This window comes from Microtus oregoni, unplaced genomic scaffold (genome assembly GCF_018167655.1).
Source record: "Microtus oregoni isolate MIOR12 unplaced genomic scaffold, Mior012 000015F_ref0000493, whole genome shotgun sequence".
Taxonomy (NCBI): domain Eukaryota; kingdom Metazoa; phylum Chordata; class Mammalia; order Rodentia; family Cricetidae; genus Microtus; species Microtus oregoni.
Genome location: NW_024543074.1, coordinates 48,039,968 through 48,065,609, shown reverse-complemented (window position 1 = coordinate 48,065,609; position 25,642 = coordinate 48,039,968). Strand labels below are relative to the sequence as shown.

General features: G+C 41.0%; 1 protein-coding gene across 3 annotated transcripts in view; it reads left to right on the top strand.

Moving 5' to 3' along the window:
- The window catches only part of Rnf130 (ring finger protein 130), a 106,560-nt gene that overhangs the window by 60,164 nt on the left and 20,754 nt on the right, over positions 1–25,642 (top strand). For 2 of the 3 annotated variants that reach the window (XM_041664031.1, XM_041664032.1), the window contains exons 4-7: positions 8,184–8,255; positions 9,865–9,947; positions 18,494–18,590; positions 20,308–20,512. In XM_041664031.1, the coding sequence (XP_041519965.1) occupies positions 8,184–8,255; positions 9,865–9,947; positions 18,494–18,590; positions 20,308–20,512 (457 nt within the window). Of the gene's footprint in view, positions 1–8,183; positions 8,256–9,864; positions 9,948–18,493; positions 18,591–20,307; positions 20,513–23,655; positions 23,750–25,642 lie in introns of all 3 variants that reach the window. The other variant, XM_041664030.1, reaches the window with a different exon arrangement.

The following is a 25,642-nucleotide window of genomic DNA, read 5'->3' as shown; positions in this document are numbered from 1 at the left end:
ATCCACCTCCTCTTTTTAAAAAAACAAACAAAAAACAAAAACAAAAACCTTCCTCATGCCCTATGGAAATTCAAGAGACTCACATTGGTACACCATTTGTAATTGGAGGTTTTTATCCTGCCTGCTAGTTCCCGAATAAACACTCAGAGGCTTAATATAAATGTTCAGCTCAGACTTATTACTAGCTAGCTCTTATTTAAATTAACCCATGTTTCTATCTGTGCTTTGCCATGTGGCTGTGGCATTACCTCATTTTCTACATGTCTTGCTTCCTTGGCAGATGGTTGGCATCTCCCAGACTCTACCCTTCTTCTCATGCATCTCTGCTTGCATTTCCCACCTGGCTCTATCCTGCCTTGCCATAGACCAAAACAGCTTTATTAATCACTCAGTGAGAGCAACACATACTCACAGCGTACAGAAAGACCATTCCACAACTCAAGTGGGTCCTTTTCCACAGAGAAAAGGAGAGTTGAATAACAGAACATTAGGAATGAAGAAAAGGAATACAGGGCTTGAGAACCAGTGTTAGATAGGTAAAATGACTACAATGGAGTTGAATCACAGTTGAGGAGTTTGGGTTTTATTCTGTAAGAAGTGAAGGATCAACCAAGATTTTCTAAAGGTACAATAATGCTAAGTTTTTCCCATCCAAGGATGGTAGAAAATGACTGTATTCTGGAGACAGGGGAAGAGCAGGAATTCAAGGCCAGCCTGATCTACATGAGACTCTCTGTAAAAATGAAGACGAAAAAGAAAAAACCTTTCTCCTGATAGGAGAGGCTTAAAGGAGAAAATGAAAAGCAAAGGCAGAATATTAGTAAAGCAGGTGAATAGAGGTCAGGGGGCAGGGCCTGGGGAGACAGCTTCTGGAAAATCAGACACCTTAGACAAAAGGAAAACATGGTAGTGATGAAAGTGAATGAAAGCTAGAGAAAGGATAGTCTGAATCAAGAGGAAATTAGATTCATAGCCCTTAGATTTCACCAGTTTTTCAAAGAGAAGATCCTACTATGTACTGATATAGACCTAATTCTATATCTGTGGGGGAGCTCTGATGACTGGAAGCCCTGATACTTCATCAGAGTGACCTGTCCTCAAAACACAGTGATCCTGGATGAATTCCTGTCAGATTACTTAGTTACATAGTGTGAGTTGTTTTAGCTGGTCAGGGGGTAGCCACTTGCCACCAAACCTGATAGCCTGAATTCAATTCCCTGAACTCCCATTGTAGAGGAGAGAACTGGTTTTTACAAGTTCTCCTCTGACTCCCACATGTATACCATGATGCATGAGTGCATGCACATGTATACACACATACTCACACAATAAATGTTTTAATAAGTTAAATAGGATTAACTGTGTTAAATTGTATCCTGCCAATTTAATTCATTTTCGATACTTTGCATTCAACTACAGAAGTGGCTCGGCAGTTAAAAGAGGTTTTGCTGTACAAGCAAGAGGACTGGAGCTTGCACCTACAGGAAAGCCAGCTGTGAGCTCCTATACGCTCACATTTAACCAGAACATGGGTCAGAGACGGACAGATCCCAAATGCGCCGTAGCCAGCGAGCCTAGCCAAAATGGTGAGGCCCAGGTTCAGTGAGAGACCTTGTCTCAAGGTGGAGAGCAATAGGAAAGATGCCTAATGTCATCCCTCTGGCCTCCACACATACATACATAGACAAGCTCACCTGCACACGTTTGTACCACACACAAATCACATAAATGATAAATAAGTAAAATGAATAGAGAGCACCTTAAAATGAAATGTATATAATCTTTAAAATGTTAAATACTCATTCTCCTTTATAGGTTAGATACATGATAAGACCATATTGGAATAACATTTCTTATTGCTCCATTTGCCAAAGATGCCTAAAATTTAATACATGCTTTCTTGGCAAGGTTGTAGAGAAAACAGGTTCTCTTGTAGGTTAATAATAGTTCTTGTGAGGAGGCAATTTATAGCACCTAGCACAATTATATAAGTGATTATCCTTTGTCTTAACCTCACAGCAGACTAGTAGTCTAGCCTGATGATAAATTTACAGATGATAAAAATAGTAGCAGTGTCAGGTGTTGGTCGCTCACTCCTGTAATCCCAGTACTTGGGAGACAAAGGCAGGCGGATCTCTGAGTTTGAGGCCAGCCTGGTCGTCTGTGGAGTGAATTGTAGGACTGCGAGGGACTACACAGAGAAACCCTGTCTTGAAAATCAAATAACAACAAATGCCAACTGTAGTAGTCTGTTCATTTTAGTGTTGTTGAAGATAGCAAAATTTGAAATAATGAAATATCCACCAGTAGCTATCTGGTTGCTAAAGTAGTGTTCCACATAGCCAGTACTGAGTGCTTGGAGTCATCTATAGCTGTGAATGTGAACGGAGTGCTGGCAGTTTCTGGAAGCATCTATGAAGTGATCTCTAGGGTGTATTATTAAGGAAAAGCAAGATATGCACTTATAAATAGAGAAGGGCTATGAAATTGCATTCATATATATGGATATATAAAGCATATGTATGCATACTTAACATATATATGTTTATTTTCAAAATGAAACAGTGTAAAGATAAAACAGCAGTTATTATTTGGGAAGGAAAGAAATGGGATGAAAGAAGCTGGAAGTTAAACTTCCTGTACTTGATCTCATTGTTTTGAGTTTAGAATCATGTGTTTTACATATTTGCCAGAACAAATAGGAGGTGGTGTGATGGCATAGTCCAGCTACTCAGGAGGCTGAGGCAGGAGGATTGCTTTGTATTCAAAGGTTTGAAGCCAGGTCAGCCTGGGAAACATAAATGAATAAGTAAAAATTAAAAATTAATGTTTATAAACTGAGGGGTGGTGACACATGCCTTTAATCCCAGTACTTGGGAAACACAGGCAGGCAGATTATGGAGTTCGAGGCCAGCCTGGTCTACAGAATGAATGCTAGGACATCCAGGACTGTCACACAGAGAAACCCTGTCTCGAAAAAAATCAGTCAGTCAATCAATAAACAAATAAATGTGAACAAATAACTACTTGAGATGGTGACACAAGTACAACAAAAAGTTATTTTCAGGTAATCTGTATTAATGTAGTATTCATTCTTTGGGAATGTCATACAATTTATTCTGATAATATTCACCTCTAATTCTCTCAGATCCACCCACCAACTTCCAACTTTCTGTCCTCTTTAAATAACCCTGTATTCACTTTGTGCTAGCTATGGAGCCATCCACCAGAGCATGGCTGACCTCCCAGGAACCACATCGTCATGGAAACTGACTCTCCCTCCCCCAGAAGCCATCGAGTTGTCAGTATTCTCAGCTAGAGTGGGCTTCCTGAGCCCTTCCCTACCCATGTTTGCAGGCAGAGTTTTCATTGAGACTGCCAGCTCCCCTATAATGACATAGAGACTTATTATTAGTTATGAAAGCTCAGCTGATAGCTTAGGCTTGTTTCCAACTAACTCTTATAACTTAAATTAACCCACTTCAATTAATTTACTTTCTGTCTTGTGACTTTATTACCTCATCCCTGTATTGCCCATCCTGCTTGCTCTGCATCTCCCGGTGTCTCCACTGTTCTTCTTCCCAGTGTCCTCTGTGCCTGGAAATCCTGCCTAGCTATTGGCAGTTCAGATTTTTAGTAAGTCAGTCAGAGTGACAACATCCTCACAGTATACAAAAAGATTATTCTGCAGCACATGTTAAATATTGACTGGCTTGATCTTGTACCAACAGCCAGAGCTCCTGTGAATTCATGAGTGCTAGTCCATATGTATATACAAATTTTCTTGACAAAGGTTTTTGCTACATACCCTGTGCTGCTATCAAATTTGGCAATCTCTGCCTAAGCTTAGCAAGTGCTGGATTTGTAGGCATGTGCCATCATGCCAAGTTCATATGACATTTTATTCAACTATTCATGCATATAAACTCTGGAGCTACCTCTACTTTTTGACTAATGTGAATTATACTGCTACAAATTAACTTCCTGCGAATGTCTATCATTTTTAGAAATTGTCATATACATTTCCATAGTGGACACATCAATTTATTTATCCACTGGCAATCATCAGTTACATTTCTTGCATCCATGCCAGTAGTTGTTACTTTCTGTTTTTATAACACACACACACACACACTCTAAGCATCCTGATAGGTATGAAAAATGAAATGGCTTTCATTTGTATCTCCCTAGTTAATTGAATAGTTGAGCATTTTTTTAAAATCTGCCTATTCTCTTGGAGAAGCTTGTATTCATGTCTTTTGCCTATTTTTTTTAAATCGACTTTTTGTTAATGAAATGTAGGAGTTCTTTATATATAGTCTGTTTTAATCCTTTATAAAATCTACAAGTTACAATTTCATTACATTTCATGAATGCCTTTCTAATCTCTTGATTGTATCCTTGCTTTTTATATAATCTAGAATTATCAGTTTTACTTTTGTTACCTATGTTGCTTTTGGTTCTATCTAAGAAAGCAATACTAAATCCTGCTCTCTTGGTATTAAAAACTCAAGTTAATTTTCATGCATAGTTAAGGGTACAGCGTCATTCTTTTGTTTGTGGACCTCAAATTTCTCTAGTACTAATGTTGGGGACCAAACAATCTTCATGCTCATGCTGAAACTCATTTGACCAAATTTTTATGGGTTCATATACTATATGTATTAAGCCAGAATCACATTAATATACTTTTTATATTTTATATCAGCATCACACTGACTTCGGCAGTAAGTTTCAAATCAGAAAGTTGGCCTGGTGGTGGTGGCATACACCTTTAATACCAACATGGGGAGGGGAGAGGCAGATGGATCTTTGTGAATTTGAGGCGAGCCTGGTCTAGAGAGCAAATTCCAAGATAACCAGAGCTGTTACACAGAGAAGCCCTGTCTCAAAAAAACAAAACAAAAACCCAAAAAACAACAAACAAACAAGCCAGAAAGTGGGAGAACTTTAGTCCTTTTCTTTTTTTGAGACAGGGTTTCTCTTTGTGCTCCTGGCTGTCCTGGACCTCTCTCTCTGTAGACCAGGCTGGCCTGGAATCACAGAGATCCACCTGCCTCTGCCTCCCAGGTGCTGGGATTAAAGGTGTACAGCACTACTGCCTGGTTTATAAAATTTGTATAAGCAGAAGGGGTGGCAATAATAGCACAGAAGATAAGAGGAAGACATAGTGGTGTACTGACAGCATGGTGGATAACATCAGGATTTCAGGAACCAGAGGCTGAGGCTGAGTGATTGCATGAAATTGAGGCCAGGTTGATTTTAGACTAGCCAACCTAGAATATAGAGTGAGACCTTGGGAGACTGGGAGATAGAATCATTGCGGGGGAGACAGAGAACTATATATACTTTTATACAGTGATGTAACTGTGGTTAAAGATATATTCATTAACCCTAAAGCAGCAACTAAAATAATTAAAAAAAGATTTACATAACTGAGTTTATCAAAATGGCTCAGCTCAAAAAGGAACTTGCTATACAAGCCTGGTGACCTGAGTTCAGTCCCAGAACCTACATAATCAAAAGATAGATCTGACTCTTGCACATTGTTCTCTTTCCTTACACAAGCACATACATACATACACAAATTAATTAATAAAAAAAGTTTTTAGGAGTTATAATTGTACCAGACAGAGGAGATGAATGGGACACATGGAGTAGGAAGCAAGATCCAGGTGAAAAGATTTACAGGTAAAAGGATCCAGTAATCCTGAGATCTGAAATATTTGGTGTAAACATACCAGTCGAAAGCAGAGATTAAGATAATGAGTTTTGAAAAAACTCTGTGTGCAAGACCCATCTATGTGCTGCCTCCACAACAACCACTTTAAATATAAAAATGCTCAACTGTGTAGTGGTGGCACATGCCTTTAATTCCAGCACTTGGAAGGCTGAGGCAGGCAGATCTCTATGAGTTCGAGGACAACCTGGTCTACAGACTGAGTTCCAGGACAGAGTTAAGGCAGTTACACAGAGAAACCCTGCCCCCCCACAAAAAAAACAAATATATAGAGGTGTGTGTGTGTGTGTGTGTGTGTGTGGTTGTATGTAATATATAATAGAAGATTTTATATATATATATATTTGTATTATATAAATACATGGAACTAAGGAGGTATTTTAGGAGCATGGAGCTTGTATAAATAAGTTTTAAATTGTAGATAGGTAAAAAGACTAGAACAAGCCATACCTTAGTAACACAAATTAAAATAAACTTTTAATGGTTACATTAATGCCGGAGTAAATTTCAGAGCACAGCTATCACTGGGAATTGAAGTTATTTCTTAATAAAGCAGTCACTTAAACAAGAAGACATCACAGCCTGAAGTGCTTAGTAACAAAGCTTTACAAATGGGAGGTGAGACCTGCTGTCCTGCCTTCTCAGTCACTGAAGGACAGACAGCCATAGAGCAGCTAGTGTAGGACTTACAGCCAGCTGATTTAGTCTGATTAACATTTGTAGAGAACTCCATCCAACAAAATCAGAATATATATTCTATTGAAGTACATTCTAGGCCATAGAACAACGAAGTCAAGTTTACACAAAATATAATGTGGCCACTGACCACATGAAATTAAATAAATCAATAGCAGAAAAATCTAAAGAGCACCCAAATATGTGAAAATTAACCCATGACCTTAGCAAATCAAAAGAGAAAATGTAGACCATTTGAACTGAATGAAACACAAAACAGTCCATCAAAATTAGAGCGATGTCTCTGAAGCAGTGCATGAGTGCTAGCCACAGGGTTTCAATGTGTTTTTAGACGAGTATCACTTGTCCCTCAAATGGATGCAGTTTAAGCCCATTATATCTCTATAAGGATGGGGTTTTTTGTTTGTTTGCTTGCTTGCTTGTTTTCAGGTATGATAGGGCTCAGGCTAAAAGAGACTTGAGAAACATAGCAACTAAATAACATTTAGACTTTATGTCCTGATTCATACAAGCCCAGAAACCAAAAGGCTTTCTGGGGCATCAGCAATGATGGTTCAGCAATTAAGAGCATTTATTAAGTAGACTAGTACCATCTAACAAAAGCCCCGTCAGAGATGGAAAATGAAGACTGGATAAAGTGACAAGTTGATATCCTTACAATACAGAGAGATTGTTAGGTGAAATTACAAGCAAAATATTGATAGTAAATACAAAGATGTTCAATAAGTTATTTTATTTTGTTTTTAATTTTCCTCTCATGCGCTCCTGTTCTTGTTTTCTTTTTAATCCTTACAACACAGTGTGAGGTCTCCCTTGTTTTTTTTCCCCTCTCCATTCCTTCAGCTTTTTTTCTGCCCCTGCTCAATTTAAAATCTAATTGTGCTTAGAGTTTAGACAATCTCAGTTTGCCTCTGTTATCCCAGTGTGAACTCAGACTCACAAAGCATTCTGATTCTTTTGTTCAGAATCCCATCCTGTCCCTTACTAGGTCATCCTTGCTTAATTTCCAAAGTGTTAATTCTGATGTAACTTCCTCGAAGCCTTCCCTGGCTTTCTTCCCTATTCCTAACCCATCTCCTATCACCATATGAAATGTATTCTTCAGTTATTTCCTAGGTTTCATTTCATGTCATCTTTGGGTTGTTGGTATCTAGCACTGCTCTTTGTGACTGGCAGTGTTGGATAAGTACAATTTTAGAAATTATCTGAGTTAAACCTAAACGAGGAAACACCCTTTCCTAAGATGACAGAGAATAGTGTGAGCTGAACCAGGAGTAAGTAGACTTGTTGCTATGTCTGTTCTCGGTGCTGTATGAGAACGTAGTGGGGCCTTTGAGGTTTATTTGCTAAGACAGTTCATATCCCTAACAGTGCTTATGGGTAGAGCACACTGGGAAAGCTCTTGGGGCAAGAGTGGGAGGACTGAAAGGTGTAGCAGCACCGAGAGCCTGACATCATCACACAGTGCACAGAAACAGAAGTGGCTGTAAAACATAATTTCTCACCAAATACACTTCTATTCAACTAAAATGAAGAATCTATGGTATTGCTGCCAGTTTTTTTTTAATTTGTGTTGCTTTTCCAGAGTCCACTTACATAATATGATATAAATGGTCTAGGATAATAGAGACATTATATCTTTAATTATTCAGAATAAAGATCGTGTAGTCACTTCAGTATCACATACTAAAATGAGGACCATTATTCAGAGATCTTCCTTTTAATGTCTTCTTTTTTGTTTTCTTAGCGTCGTCTTGGAGACGCAGCCAAGAAAGCCATCAGTAAATTGACAACTAGAACGGTGAAAAAGGGTGATAAGGTACAGTAATGAAATTAATTTCATCTTTGAAATCTCGCTTGTGCTTTGCCTGTCTGGAAAGCCTTCAGCTAGTCCTTTGACTTTTCTGAACTCCAGGTGCTCTTGCCCTTAGCAGCATCAGTGACTACTCACTGTTCACACTGTTCCTCTGCAGTTTTCAGCGGTTACAGCCGAGCACACATCTGCCAGGAGTTCTAAGGAGACAGTTTGCACATAAAATAGCCAAGAGAAGTACATTTTCTTCCGTTTCTTAGGACTGCTGCATCTGCTTTGGGTGTTGTTTCTTCTCAGTTAAGACCTGCCTGAAGACCATCATTTCTAGGGAATTTCAGTTAACAAGGGCCTTATAACAGGCTGACACTTGTAGAAAGAGCAGTTTATCAGTGTTGGACCTAAAGCGGACCAAGTCAAGGAGTTGGCAACAAATTGCAGAGCTGAAACCTTTCATCAAAGCTCCCTAGTCAGAGCTCAGGTGCACATAGCATTTTAGTGTTAGTTTCTACATTCAGTATATCCAAACTTAACAAGAATTTGAGAGAGAAAGACAGAGAGATCTCAAAAGGCAAAAAAACAAAAAACAAAAAAAAAAAAAAAAGAAAAAAACCTATCTGACACCTTATGCCCAGTGCTAGTATTTTTTAGCAGAGAACTCTGGAAAAAGGATTTTGTGTGATTCTCTGTTTTCTGTGTTTTCCTGCATTCTTTCTTTCACTGATTTTATTTGTATGCCTGTGAATACTGGAACCGGTTGTCCTCAGCACAGCTGCAGAGGAAGGGACATTCTCACTGGGGTTGCTGTACACCAAGGAAGGAAAGGGCACTTGCAGAAATGCTTCCTTGGCTTGGCCAACTGCTATTAACTAGAAAACCCCTGGATTTGATACAACTTAGTTGTCATCCTCTACCCCTCCCCAGTACTAAATATTCTTTAGTATACTTATGAATATACACTTTTTGTATACCCTGCACACTTTTTGTACATCCTGCACCTGCCAACCATGTGGCAATGACTTAGGCTATTTGCATGCCTTGCTTTAAGAAAGCTCCTCAGCCCAGAGGATGAAGGGAGTCAATTAACTTGGTGACCAAACAACTGGTTTGTCTTTTCTGATTCTTGATAAATACTCAATATTGAGTTAAACCAGTAACTGCCCCAAGTCTGTGACCAGAGTGCAATTCCCATACTTGAGTTAGGACTGTAACAAAGGAGTCTACTGAGTGCTGCCCATCATTTGTAGCTGTGTTCTAGGAATTGATTGGCTGCATGAACCTCTTAATGAGGATCTCAATGTTTTAGATTATAACAGTGAAACCTATTGAGACTAGGTAGTAGTAGAGGAATTGGGGTAGACACTTGATAATCCAAGGTGATCTACTGTGAATTGTGGAAAAAAACAGGGCTCTGACTTATCCTAAGATATCATAAATAGAAATTAGTATGGATTGTATGATTGGCTCATATGTAATTTGGGTCAGCCTACTTAAACAAATGAAAAGTTACTATTTTTAATTCCTTTCCCTTTGTAGCCATCTGTTTACTATAGGATTGTTCTTAGCTGAGTTGTAGCACTTGTGTGCACACACTCAGCTCCTGTGCTTTTTGTTTCAGGAAACAGACCCAGACTTCGATCACTGTGCAGTCTGCATAGAGAGCTATAAGCAGAATGATGTTGTTCGGGTTCTCCCCTGCAAGTATGTCAGATTTCTGTATTTGAAAGGAATGATATTAATATCTTGTTTGTCTCCCTCCCAGAGTGGGTATCTACTTGGTCCTGAAAGCCACCTGACCAATAGTTCTCCTGACAGGCTAAGGCCCAAATGCTGATAATGAGAGAGCATGGTCAACTCTGACCAGTGTCCCTTCCAAGAAGTTTTTGCATATATATATATATATATCAGAAACACGTGACAAGGTGGCATATGCCTTGATCCCAGCACTTGGAAGATATAGGCAGGTGGATCTCTGCTCAAGGCCAGCCTAGTCTACAAAATGAGTTTCAGGACAGTCAGGGATATATAGAGAAACCGTGTAGGTGAAGAGCACAGCCTTGTTTGTTCTTCCAGAGGTCCTGAGTTCAATTCCCAGCAACCACATGGTGACTCACAATCATCTATAATGAGATCTGGTGCCCTCTTCTGGCCTGCAGGCACACACGCAGGTAGAACAGTGTATATATATATATATATATATATATATATATATATATATATATACACACACACACACACACACACATAATAAATAACAAAATCTTTTAAAAAACACGTGACAACATCTAGGTACATCATAACCTAAGAAATTGTATTCAGTGACCCTCTGGGCTAGGCTGTAGCTCAGTGGTAAACACTTGACTAACATTTACCAGGTTATAGGTTTGATCCCTAGTACAGACAAAAAAAGAAAACACACAACAACTTTCTGTCTCAAATTAGAGTTCATTATAAAGCCCTTCCACAAGCCCTCCACCTCGTCCCCCTGGCTCTAGGTTCTACTATGCTAAAGCCCTGAATTACGCAGGATGGGAGGACTGCTGTTTGCTTTGTAATTGCTCTGCGACCATACACTACTCTGTGCAGATTACATGTACTGTCTTCTCTCATCCTGCCAGCAATCCAAAGAGGGCGTTGCTCTCCTATTGTGCTGGCTAGTTTGTCATTCCGTGGCAAAGTATCTGCAGAGTCTTAGAAGTTCTCTGTGCAGCATCCAGTGGGCCCTGGCGGGTCAGCCTCTGGTGAGCATGATGGTAGCATACATAGAGTGAGTCCATGCAGAAGGAAGAGGACAGGCTAGCCACATCTGATGCTTTTGTAATAACCTCATGAGAACCACCAAAAGAGTCCCGTAGGAAATACGCCACCTTAGGACCTCCACTAGGTCCCATTCTCCAGAAGTTCTGCCACCTACCAACTGATAACCAAAGTTTTCACCACCATGGACTATGGGAGGGACACTCGGACTACACCCAAACCATAGCACCGTTGTCCAGTGAAGGATAGATAGTAAGGCCAGCGGCAGATTCCAGGTTTACACAGTTCATTGTGGCAGAGCCTGACTTCAGTAATCATCATTCCTTATTTAGGATTTCTAGCTAGCGCCCTCCCTCCCTCCCTCTCTATCCTTTCCTCTCTTCTGAGGAATAGCTCCAGCATTCTTTTTACTTTGAGACAGGATCTCATTAAGTTGCCCAGACTATGAAATCATTCTGTAGCCCAGACTTGCCTTGAACTTGCCAAACTCATGTTTCAATTTCCCATGTAACTGAGTTTACAGACCTGCACCACCAGACTGGGCCATACAAGTTTCCTTTATAAGCATGTTGATTTCTACCATGTTCTGTGCCAAACTAGGGAACATGAAGCACCAAGATATCCTGATTTGTGTATAAAATGCAAAATCACCTACTAAGAACCTAAAACCAAAGATTTCTACTTTCTTCTCTCATCTCATGAAAAGGTACTCACATGACCCTGGCTTGTAAACTTGTAACTGAATAAAATATTTGTAGGCTGCTGTGCCTCCATGAAGCTACCTGTCCTATTTTACTTATTCAGAAAGTAACATTTTGTGCCTAGAAAATGTACACAAAATAAATTACTTTTTTTGTTTTTGTTTTTTGATTTTTAATTTTGGATCTCCAGAAGAATGCTGTAATCAGAAATAGAAGTTCAAGATTCTGGAGTAGGCATTCCAATTCTAGGTTACATAAAGAAAGATCTTACCCAAACTCAGTGTAAGCAGCCCTGCAGAAAATTATGTACTGGCCATTTTTCTTCATTCAGTTATTTAAAATCGAAGTGTATGAGGCTGAAAGAAGCACGTTTATGAAGCAAGTAGGGAAAGAAAGCAGAGCCAGCAAGTGCCTGCTTTGACCAGGAAGAAGCTGAACATTAAATTTCTTTTCTTCCTATTCCCTGCTCAAGAACCGCTGGACCCAGCTGGTACCTAAAGCAGAAAGGGAAAAAAAATCATTCACTGTTATTATTAAAATTAAAGTGTCTTCCTCAAGGGAGTCTGATCCTAAAATAGAGGACTCTGGGCTACTTGCTCTCATTCCTGCCATCCCTAAAGCCTTGCCTTGACTTTTCCAGGTTCATTCTGAGTGCGCTCTCGCTCTATCTATCTATCTATCTATCTATCTATCTATCTTTCCCCTCTCCCCTCGCCAGTTTAACGCAGACCTTTCTCAACCCAACTCCCTGTCAGATCAACGAGCAATTTTATAAAGACCTTAAGTGGAACACCACCATTCACCTTTTTTTTTTTTTTTTTTTTTTTTTTTTTGGTTTTTTCGAGACAAGGTTTCTCTGTGGTTTTGGAGCCTGTCCTGGATCTAGCTCTGTAGACCAGGCTGGTCTCGAACTCACAGAGATCCGCCTGCCTCTACCTCCCGAGTGCTGGGATTACAGGCGTGCGCCACCACCGCCCGGCCACCATTCACCTTTAGTAAGTTCCTGAGTGATTTCTGATAACAGAGGGTCACACTCTCCACTGAGGTCCACAGCCTTGTGGAACCTTAACTTTCTACAGCTAAAAAAGACAGTTGCTGCTTAGCCTTTGTGTTTGTGAGCTGCTTTTAAAGAGCTCAAACATTGTCAGACTTGAGGGATTTCTTTGCTCTCTCCCTCAAGGTCTTGCCCACACTTTATGCAGATGTACTGCACTGACTGTCCGCTCTCCATGTTGTTTTGAAACCAGCTGCTTCCTTAAGTCTCTGTAAATTGAAGCCTTCTCTAAATTACAGTGTTCAGCCTACTCAGAACATATTGTCCCCTCACCTTAACAACACTACCATCCTCAGATGCAGTAAAAATTAACTTTTACCATTGAGCAATCTTTTGTGACAACCTTCGACCTATACAGGGTTTCTCGGCTTTGGCACTGCTGACATTTCAATCAGATGAGTCTTTGTTTGAAGGAGAAGGTGAGGGAAGCTGCCCTGTACAACACAGGACATTCAGCATATCCTTAGCCTCTGCCACTACTCCCCAGAAGTGCCGTACCATACAGTTTTGACAACCCAGAATGTCTCCAGATGAGAACCACTGACCTAGAAGAGGTTGACCCAGGAAGTTTTGATCCCAAATCTTCTCCAAGCTTACTTCTAGCCAATGACTCTCTAGTACCTGTGGTAATTTTCCCTGTTTGGTGTCTTTCCACCTGGAATACCCCTTCTTTTATCTGTATGTTCTTTGACCCTGAGCCTTCCCTGGATTTCTCCATCTCATATGGCTTAGCACTTTTGTCCCTCACTGTCTTCCACCTGGTCTTTGGACAGACTGCACAGACAGAGTTCCACCCCTGGCTGGATGCCAAGTGTTAACCAGAGTCTTTTTGCTATCCTGGCTGGCCCTTCCTGTTTATCACAGCAGTGTCTCCTTAAACACTTCCCTTACCCATTGTTCACTCTCAGCCAAGTGAACTTTACTATCAGCTTCATAGAGAGAATAGTTGTTGGATTGCCCTGAGCTTTATATCACCAGGCCTCCAGCATGTCTACCTCTACACCCTCCTTGGCACCTCCAAGCATGGAAGAGGCAGCTCAGCTCTGGTCTGGTGCTGCTACTCCTACTTGGGTCTTTGCCTGCCAGCGAAAGGGGACCTTGATCTATTGACTGTCTGTCCCCTTGGCTTTTTGTTCTGTCTATCTTTGCTCATCAGCATTCAGTCATAATCAAGCCTTTGAGATTCCTATTTGTTTTAAATCTGACCCTTACATTACCCTGCAGCTTTAGGTAGAATCTTTATTTGCTGTCTCTTCTCAGTCAGAAGACAGCCAAATGTCTATGTCTGTCTGTCTTTCATTTTTAACAAGACTGTTCTGAACCAAACCTTTCTCTATAAATATCAGACCTCTTGTGAACTGCTTTGTCACATGACCTTTCCTTTTTTGTCCTCTATTGCACAAATTTATTGTGGACAGATGGCAGTTGGCATTGCTTTGGGGACCTCCTGCTTGTGTCAGTTGATTACAGTTGATCGCCTTTTGGATATTAGCCCTCATGGCTCCAAAACTGAGAAACAGCCATCTTATTTAAAAGTTAGCCACAAGATGTTAGTAGGTAGAAATACTAAGGAGAATGCCACAGCATGAAGATGCCAGCCGGTGCTAAAACAGGTCAGGAAGCTGGCGACTGGCTGGCTAGGTGCTGCAGTCACCCCCACCTCAGAGGGAGATCGGCTTAAACAGCATCTGCCAGGCCTGGCTGGGGAAGGAGTTCTTGTGTCTGACCTTTAATAATCCTGGATGATCCTTTCATGTTTGCCAGGTCCTTAACAGGACACCCAGAGGCTTCAGAGTTGTGAAAACAACTCACCTCCAGTGTAGATGCCTCCCCTTCCCCCAGCCCCACTGCTTTCTGACCTCTCTGTTTCTGGCCCCTGGGGAGTAGGAGCAAGGAGGCACTGTATTTCAGTGCTGCAGGCTTTGTTTCTTCCATAGTCTGTGTGTTCCCCATTGTGTACCTCACAGCATTTCTTACAGAAGTAATGGTCGTGTGGAAGCTCTGCTGTGTTGGTCTACAGCTCTCTGCATATCCTAGTCCACCATTAGCCCCTTTCAAGAGTCACTCAAGATAGTAAGGAAGAACTGCTTTTCAAGGTCTGGCCCCTGTGATGCACCCTCTGACTAGTGATGGATACCCTAGTGCCAAAGCTTGTTTCAAAAGTATTCTTGCCATTTACTAGGATGTTGTATGGAACATTAAGGTCACTTTGCCTATTTAGCAAAACCTTAGTGCTTCTCAAAGTATTCCAGGTACAGTTTTCATGTGCTTCAGTCAGCCTCACGAGGTGATCAAGCCTGTCTTCCCCAGTCTCCCACCCATGGTCTTTCAGGGCAGACAGCTGAAAGGCAAGAAGAGTAGTGGACCAAGGATCCAGACACTTACTAGCAAAGCTTTGCCCAGAAACAAGATGAAGGACATGATGGGTATGGTGAGCAGGAGGCTGAGGAAGTGGTCAAGTGAGGAAGAAAATAGTGAAGAAGGGACAGCTACAAGCCTAAGCATTTGTTCCCAAAGGTGACCAGTAGGAGAGTGCAGGATTGCTCAAGGCTGATGAATGCAGAGAACAAGGGCTTAGTTTTATCCAGAAGAGCTGTGGGAGTTAAGAGACAGAAGGTCTGGAGTTAGTTGCACAGAAGCTGGAAAGGGTTGGCTCTGGGTCATGGGAGGGGAGTTGGAATAGTGGTCTGGGGTGCAAGTGATAGCTAGAAACTTTTGTTTTTAGAGAGAAGAAATACTTCTTTTAGGTTTTGAGTTAACTAAGGAAGAGAGATTCTTATTTGTCTACAGATAGTATTCCAGATAGTCTTTATTATCTTCTATAACCACACAAAGGGGAACACAGTAATTGACTAATGGGATAGAACAGTTTTTCTTTTAGGTCAACAAAACTATAAGAAAATAAGTACTTACGAATCCCAACATTAAAAAAAAATCCACGTATGGCTCATTTAAGGTCAACAGAACAGACAAGTTGTAAACCCTTAAACTGTGTGTGTGTAAACCTCACAACATGTGAAAATGGTTACAGCCGTGTGGCCCTATCATCCCATCACTTGGGAGAAATTAAGTAAGGGAGGTACGCCATTTTGTTTTTTCCTGAGTAACCAGTAATAGGAAAAGCAAAAACACTGCCCTGGACAGGCCAGAGCCAAATCTTTTTAAAATTATATATATATATATATATATTGGGCTGGAGAGATGGCGCAGAGGTTAAGAGCACTGACTGCTCTACCGGAGGTCCTGAGTTCAATTCCCAGCAACCACATGGTGGCTCACAACCATCTGTAATGAGATCTGGTGCCCTCTTCTGGCCTGCAGTCATGGAGGCTGAACACTGTGTACATAATAAATAAATCTTTTTTAAAAAATGTATTTATTTATTATATATACAGTATTCTATGTGCATGTATGCCTGCAGGCCAGAAGAGGGCACTAGACCCCATTACAGATGGTTGTGAACCATCATGTGGTTGCTGGGAATTGAACTCAGGACCTTTGGAAGAGCAGGCAATGTTCTTAACCATTGAGCCATCTCTCCAGCCCCAGAGCCAAATCTTTATGTGCAGACAGCTGCTGCTTGCTTATACCAGGGTACCATCTTCTGGTTAATATTGAGCTACCACACCCCCCTTCATATATCTCACTCCTGAACCAAAGCAACTCTTTCAGAGATCACATGATCTCTTCTACTCTTGACAGCCAAATCCCATTGTCCATCCTAAGACTAGAACACCTTCTCGACTGTCCCACTCTGTCCTGACACTAGCTAAGCCCCCAGATGTCTATCAGTTGCTCCCAGGTGTATACAGATTAGGTAATTGTAGTTTAGATTCTACAGTTTAGATGAGATCTAAAGGGACCTCTGCATGCCCCGCAGAGATGAAGAAATATTATTCAGGGGTGGAGAGATAACCTCATGTATAGAGGTCTGATGACCTGAGTTTGACCCCTGGAACTCACATCGTTGTAGGAGAGAACTGACTCTTTCAGGTTTTCCTCTTGACTCCCACATTGTGAGCATGTCTTGCATACCCACAAATAATAAAGTTTTAAAAAAGAAACAGCAGCAGCAGCCTTGTTCTGTTCTGTGTTCCACTGCACAATAACCTTTGTACCGTTGAGTGCTGCTGAGCAGTAGCTGCACATGACCCTCAGTAAGGGCTGAGTCCTCAGAAGCACCTTGTCTTTTCTCTGGAGCACTCTTAGTCCATATAAGTAGTAGTAGGAAGTCATAACACCTTGTATTCTATAACTGTAAGTCTCCGTATGGACTGACAGCTTTCCAGCCTATAAAACCCCTACAGAAGGTTCTCAGGAGTGAGAATGCCTTGTCTGAAAATCTCAGACTAGACTGAGAAAGCAAGACTTCAAGATCTTGATTCTGGTCTCCAAAGAAGTAGGCTGTAAGGCCATCAAATGGAAACTGTGGGATAGCATATTGAAATTATCATCCCAGTAAAAAGTTTTCTAGACCATCTTTTTAAAATTTTTATTTTCAAATAGTAGCCAGAATATTAAATTATAAATTAACAAGGTTTTAAGTTAAAACAATTAAGGTATATGATGACCCAATTTGGTATCTCTCAAATTACCTTTTATCCCAAACTGAAATTGTATCATTTCTTCAAAACCTGCCTGAGAATCTGTTGCTGCCTTTGTGTCAGCCTAGCACTGCAGGCTCCCATGCTGGGTTGCAGCTTCTTCAGGTTCCTGTACAAGGATACCAGAACTTGGGCATGACCTTTGCCTGTCCTTCAAAGTCTTTTCCGGACTTCCCATGGGAACATGTTCCTTTTCCAAGAATACAGACCCTCTCTGAGTGGCTGACCCCATCAGGAGGATGTGACTTTATGTTCTCACGAGTAGGAGAGGATGTCATTGTCCCCTATCATTTAACATTTAACATTTCAGCCAAGAATCACCAACTGCTGATCTCATTCTTAGATAACATTAACCACCTTAAAAGAGTTCTAACTGCCCTGTGACTTTTACCAATATTCAGCCTAGGTTGAATTTCATAAAATAACATTTATCCAGAGAACTCTTAATTTAACTGCAACTTAACATCTGTGTGAAATTCCATTTTGGGTTTTGTTTTGTTTTGTTTGGGCAGGGATGGGGGATTTTGAGACAGGCTTTACTCTATAGCTTTGAAGCTTTTCCAGAACTAGCTCTTGTAAACCAGGCTGGCCTCGAACTCACAGAGATCCTCCTGCCTCTGTCTCCCGAGTGCTGAGATTAAAGGTGTCCACTACCACTGCCCACCAGAATTCCATTTTTCTACATGAGCTATCCTTCTAAAATATAGCTTGTTTATAAAATCTGGTTATCTTTATTCTTAATACATTTTTCTAGATTTTTTCAAGTCTTTTAGAATTCATTGGCATGAAAAGACAAGTTGGGCACAGTAGTTTATACCTATAGTCCCAGCTAGTCTTTATTACTGTGAGCTTGGGACCATCCTGGACAACTCAGCAAGCCCCATCACTTAGAGCATGCATGAGGTCCTATAGTGGATCCACAGCACAGAAATAAGTTCAGGCATCTGTATCCCTCTCACGCTCGTTACACAGTGCTCTTAGGTACAGGAGTAGGCTATGTTTTTATGTGCTCCACTATTTATCTCTTGGGTGTTGAAATCCCCTAAAGCAGAAAAAATTCTAATTCTTTCCATTTTGACCTTGGAATTCTTCAATATGCAATTTGTGACATAATTCTCTGTTGTTTTCTAGGCATGTTTTCCACAAGTCATGTGTGGATCCCTGGCTTAGTGAACACTGTACCTGTCCTATGTGCAAACTTAATATTTTGAAAGCCCTAGGAATTGTGGTATGTTCCCTGCTTGTCACTACTTGGTGTAATATATCCACATGCAGTGTAATGCAGCTAGCGTACTAGAAACCATGGCCAAATCTCTTTAGAATACTCTTGCTTTCTTTGCCACGTGGCCTTTTTTTTTTGTGCCCTTCTTCCAGGTGACTTCAAAGTTCTAAACTCCTTGGGGCCACAAGAAGAGAATGTAAATAACTGTACTAGTCTGTTTTGAAAACTGCGCTTCTGATGGAGAACACATGAAAGAAATAGGATGCAGAAAACTGTGATCTAATAGTAATTTTGCCAAAATATGAAATGATGACATTTCTGCCCTCTTAAGCTTGCTTTTCACGTCTTTGAGTGTCAGTAACTTGCAAGCAGTGAACATGGATGTTAACCAAAAAGCACCAGAGAACCTTGAGCAGCTTGACAGCTGTGTTAGCCAAGTATGCTGTACTGGGTCAGCTGTGACTGGTGCCAGAGCATACAATGAGAATGGTGGAGACTTCTTACATTCTTGCTTAAGAAAGGTATATAGGGTTGGAGGGATAGTTCATCGTTAAAGGCTAAGGCTCAGAACTAAAATACTAAACAACTAAAATAATAAACAAGTGTATATTCAGGATATACTTTTAATAGAAAGAAAAAGGTCACCATTGCTAACTGTTCTCTGGGGGCCAAGTCATCCTCTATGTACAACTAGTTCAGCAGATACTGTTACATATGGCCAGCATGTGGAAAAAGTAACTTGTTTTCTGTCCATTTTTAATGACAGAATGCCTTCTGGAATAAATAATAGTTGTCATTCGTGGGATGTGACATTACTATAAGCATCAGCTCTTATATTGCGCTTTTAATTTTGTTTTGGTTTTTTTATTTATTTATTTATTATGTATACAATATTCTGTCTGTGTGTATGCCTGAAGGCCAGAAGAGGGCACCAGACCCCATTACAGATGGTTGTGAGCCCCCATGTGGTTGCTGGGAATTGAACTCAGGACCTTTGGAAGAGCAGGCAATGCTCTTAACCTCTGAGCCATCTCTCCAACCCCCTCCCTTTTTTTTTTTAAGAGCTTTGGGAGACTCAAAAACAGAATTCTTTTGCCCTAGAAGCAGTAGCTCTGGGTCTTGGCTGTTCTTTTTGTCTGCCATTTTTCTGAGCTCTGTTTTCATATGCTGTCTTACACAGACAAGAGGAGCTGCCTCTTACTCTGCTGTGAGTGTTCACACCCACCTCTCCACGGGTGGACTTCAGCTGTAGCTGGAGGCTCAGGCGTTGACGCAGATCATTTTCTTACAGTTTACAGACCTGAGCTTTGATCTGCTCTTACTGTATACTTTGTCTCTGAAGGTAGATGCTAACAGTGACATTTAACATTAAGATAATGAAGTAAACTTTCAATCTGAATGTGCCAGTTTTGTAAATGCCATTTTAGCCCCCCTTTGCCTGTGACTGAGACCACAAATGGTTATCACTTTTTTGCCAAGCTACAGTAGACAGTTTTGAGCTATTGATTTTGGTTTTCCTTTGTACATTTCGGAGAAAATCAACTGATTCTTTGAAGAAAGCTTCTTAAATGATAGTAGGAAAGATAGATGGGCAGGTAAATGAGAAGTGATTACGTGAAAAGCTGGTGAAGTTCTGGGAGTGGGTGTTAAACATCCAGGGTTTTTTTTTATATACTTGTTCTTATAATGATTTGATTTTTTTTAATCTGGAAATATTTTGCAGCCAAATCTGCCGTGTACTGATAATGTAGCATTTGATATGGAAAGGCTCACCAGAACCCAAGCAGTTAACCGAAGATCAGCCCTCGGTGACCTTGCCAGTGACAGTTCCCTTGGCCTTGAGCCACTGCGAACTTCAGGCATATCGCCTCTTCCTCAAGATGGGGAGCTCACTCCCCGGACGGGTGAAATCAACATTGCAGTAACAAGTAAGTGGGGACCCTTTGCCCAGGCACCAGATGGCATTGCTGCCTGTGTTGGCATGTGGTGACTGTCAAGGAGAAAGTTGAAGTCATGTGGTCCAGCAGTTTTCGTAAAGGAAACGAGAACATATACATTTAAATAGCTGTTTAGAATTACAAACTTTGTTCATAATAAGGAATGTGCATGCTGGTGATTATATGGTTAGTTGTTTAAAGGTTTGTTTTAATGGCTGTTCAGTAAGCCATGTTCTGAAATTGTTGCATTGCAAATAGACATTTTAAAGGGAGACACTGGAGTGCAGTGTGGGCCGGCAGGCAGCAGTGCTCCTGTACTGTTTGCTGAGCATTGCTGCCCGTGATCTTCCAGGCTGTAAGCAACTTGGTGAAAATCTAATGTAGAATTTGAACCTAAAAAATATTCTGGGCTCGTTATGAAATGTCTTGATTGTTGAACTGTTAATAAGCAAAATTGTACTGTTGTGAGGGCAGTGCCTGTCTGTATACAGTGTGAGTGGGTTGGTTGGTGGCGTGTGTATGGTGTTGTAGGCAAGGCATTCATCCTGTAACAAGCAAACCCTTTTCTCCGTCTTCATTCTTTACATGCAGTTTCCATCTAACAACCTCTCACCCATCTCTCGTCGCCACTCTGGTGCTGCCTTTTCTAATTATGCTGCTGCTTACCAGGACTTCAAGCCTAGAGCTGAGGAGGCTCCACTTACTTCTGGGAGCCAGTAACAGAATGGGGGAAGCGGTTTATGGGATAGCTTCTTAAGGCTTCTGTGATCTGTTTTGTTGAAATGCATGGTTTTGAGCCATCCAGAGGTTGCCATTTGTCTGAAGGCCAAGAGCTTTCATTCTGTTATAAGTAAAACTATTCTTTGATGTAGTGTGACTCATTTCTTACCATTTTCCAATGCTTGTTTTAGCAACATTTCATGGTTTTCCTACTTTGGCATTTAGGTTTTATGGTCCAGAGTTTCAAAACTTGCTCTAGCAGTATGAAAGGAGATAAAGGTGATTTAAAATTGCGCTTTTATAAGTCCTTCGTTGACCAGGCATTTATTGAGCACCTACTACATTAAGCACACATCTTGTCATTTTTATGTGGAACTGTCTTCAAAATCTTGATAACAAAATATTTTGATGATAAAAATATACCCCAAAAAAAACCTTTATCAGAATTTACACATAATGCCAGTAAAGAAAATTCATGTGATTATCTAGACCCAAAGTACCGCTTTTCCTTCCAAATCCCTGTAGTACCATAAGCAAGTGCAGGAGCTTCAGCCAGCATCTGCTGTGTGCAGGGCACTGTGCTAATGCCCGGCAGTGGGAGACTGCTGCTGAAATACTCTTGGCTCTGCAAGGTGGCGCAGTGATGGTATTTCTCACATGCAAAGACACAAATAGGTATATGTGTTCAGGATTCAGAAAAATAGATGTGACTGAAGTTTCTAAATGTTAGTCTGTGAACAACGGTTTATGAGAAGGTGGGCTTGGTGGCAGCTCAGCGGACACAGTGGCACATGCCTATAATCCCAGCATTCCCAGCACTTAGGAGGTAGAAGCAAAAGAATTTTAAATTCAAGACCAGCCTCAGCTATAGCCAAAAAGAAAAGAAAAGAATTAATATTATGTTACTCTCCTTGCTGTTGATAATTCATCAACAATAATTCATCTCTTGGATTTAAAAAATACCAGTATACATTATTTCTAACTAAAAACACGCACAGGTTAGAACAGTGGATTTCACATGGACTCTTGAGTACCCATTTTGACTTCAATAAATAGCTTAAGTCTATATCCAAGAAGCAGTGTCTGCAGTGTTATATGAAGAGTTCGCAAAGCATTTTAGTCATATAAACCAACCAGGACAGCGAAGATATAGCTCATACAACAAGCTTAGCATCCTGGGAGCCTAGAGAGCAAGTTCTCTTAGCCTTGCCTTTTCGGGGGCGGGGGGGGGGGAGGCCTGCTCACACACAGTTTATGCAGTTTTGGAATTCATGAAACCCAGACTAAGAAATACCCAAAGTGGGGTTGCTAGGAGTCCTTGATACTCTTTTCGAGAACCCAAGTTCAGTTCTTAGCACCCACCTGAGGTAACTCCAGCTCCAGGGGGTCCCACACTTTCTGACCCCCGTGGGCGCATATGCTCACATATACATATGCACACACATACACATAATTGAAAATTAAAAGTTTTGAAAGAAATAACTATATTACGTATATGAAGTCATATGAAAGCATTATTTTGTATACTAACTAAAAAATGTTAAAATGAAGCAGCAGTCCTGTAGGCACAGCTTTGCCTGTGAACATTCGTTGTGCCTTGTTACAGACATAGAGGAATTTTATAGGATTACTTTGTTAAACCTTCCCAATTAGTTTATCCTTGACAACATATTATAGTTATGACTTTGGAGCAAGTCAGATTGGTTCTCAGGCCCCAAGGTTAGTCTCCTTCTATCCCCGTGTATGCATGACTTTGATTTTGACTTCTGCACACCTTGTCAGTCACGGCCCCTCCTACTTTTCTTTAGACAGAAGGACAAGTTTTACTTCCCAGCAGGAGCCCTGGACCTGTTTTCTTGGCACAATTGTGATGTGTCTTTAGTATGAATACTGTAAACTGATAGATAAGAGAAAATGCAAACGTGAGTGTCTTGAAGGAGCAGCTTTCCGATTAGCATACACGAAGACTTTTGAGAGCCCCACTCCATGCTCCTAACCCTTTTCCAAGATTGAGTGTTAGAATCATGCAGAAATGACAAAAAGGAAATTTGAGAAACTATTTTAAGTATGATTGTTCTACTGTCATTTAAATTCACAGTGATATGTCCATGTACAGTTCTCCTACATAATTTTCCTGTGCCTTTTGGTGGTCACACTCCTCATGTACTTCTGGATCGAAACTGAAAGAAACGGTTGAGCCATGCTTTCCTTTCTCCTTGCAGCTTTCTCAGTACTCCACTAACCTTCTCTAGTTAGTAGCTTTCTGGCAAACTTCCTCCTGCTTGACTTCTTTGAGCCAGCCTTGGCTTACACCTCCGTTGACGTCTGCTTCGTTGCATTTGAGGGAAGTGTTGACATCGATTTGACTTAAATCTTCTCCCCAGAGTGATTTCCTCCCTTTCCTTTGTCAACAGAAGAATGGTTTATTATTGCCAGTTTTGGCCTCCTCAGTGCTCTCACGCTCTGCTACATGATCATCAGAGCCACAGCTAGCTTGAATGCTAATGAGTAAGTAACAAATTGTTTTTTGGATTGCATGTGCCAGATGACCCCAAGAAAACATGTAATTTTCATGAAGGTGGTGAGACTTGGCTTCCCACCTGCTTCATGCTGATCCCAGTGGGATCATAGTTAACAAAAAATTTATTTCATGAGCCATCTATTTTTAGTCACACAGAATGGGAATTCATTTTGTTCAGTAAGACCAGCATATAAGAGCAAAACTCTGGAGGCTCTCTTTAGTACAGGCTGGATGCACAGCGTCATGCACATGCCAGGACACCAGAACAGTCTTAGTATGTCACAGGAATAGCCCCACTCTGTGTGTGCTCATAGATTTTACCAGGAGCTTTAGTCAACTTTCAGGAGCATGCTAAGACCTTTGCCTATGGTCAAGGACAGGAAAGAAGCGGGAAGCAAATCTACTGCTCTCAGAACTTTTGGGAGGTAGAGATGTCAAAATAGACTGTCTAAGGACAGAAAAGATAGGTTACAGAAAGGCAGAGTTGGCCTCCACAAGGAAGAACACCAGTCAGGCTTCTTAATGGTGAGATGACCTTCCCACAAGGAATGCACAGAGCTAGGAATGCTGGCAGCTGCTGTATGTCAAGGGCTACTGTAGGATAGATATCTTAGTCCTTTTGATGCAATGATTTCCCAGAAGTAGCATCCCACAGTGATAGGATAATGGAAGGGTTTAGTTTTCCTTTGTTTTACTATTCAGTCCTCTCTTTTACCTGAGTATTCATACTACTTAGAGATGGGCACAGCCCTGGGCCAGTGCCCAGATTTGAGTCTACATTGCTGCTGGTGCACATTGTGTGCTTTCCATATCAGAGTATGACGTAGCATTTTAAGTAGTCAACAGTAAACGATCTCCTGGAATAATAATAATGTTTAACCTTAGAAACACAAAACTTTCACTTCTCTGACATACTATCTCCAACCTGATCTGTTGACAAAAATCTTGCAAGAAATATCTTCTGTCATCCGTGACCCTGCACATGCTGAGAGGCTATTGTGATACATTGGTGTTCTTCACCCTTTATATGAATAGCCTTCGCCTGTCCATTAGGTCAGGAGCTAGCTACTTCTGTGGACACTGCTAGATACAGTTTTCCGTCAGAACACGGTACCAGTTGCTCAGATTCTAGAGTCAGTCACACCTAGATTTGACTCTCACTCAGCAACCCCATTTTCCATTGGGCATTTTAATTTATCTGAAGATGATTTTAATCATCAAAATAAGCAAATAATGACTCGTCTACATCATAGGGCTATGGACTTAGCACAGTGCCTAATACGTAATAAGTGCTCAATAAATGTTAGCCACACTAGCTCCGCTGAGATTCTGCTACAGTTCTGTGAATAAGATGGCCGTCTGGGACCAGCAGTGTGGTGCAGCAGGGAAGACACTTGCTGCCAAGCCTGGGACCTGAGATCAACCCAACTTCCACAAGTTGTCCTCTGACCTACATACACACACCATGGCACATGTACATATGCACACAGACGTAAAAATATAAATAAACATAATTTAAAATTTAAAAGATGGCCATCTACTTTTAATAAAGCAAATTAGTTTAACTTTGTCCTTGAAATTAGTTACAGTGCCTAGGAACGCTGTGGTCGTCCATGGTTTCAAAAACACTTCCATTCAGTGAAGTCATTGTCTGGTCTGCAGCCACTGTCTTGCTTATTCCCAATCAAGCTGGATAATAAGCCCAGTTCTTTTTTTGTCTTTTTTTCAAGACAGGGTCTCACTACATAGCTCTGGCTATCCTGGACTCACTCTGTAGACCAGACTGGCCTTGAACTCACAGAGATCCACCTGCCTCTGCCTCCTGACTGCTTGGATTAAAGGCGTGCACTACCACAGCCCAACAAAGCCCAGTTCTTGAG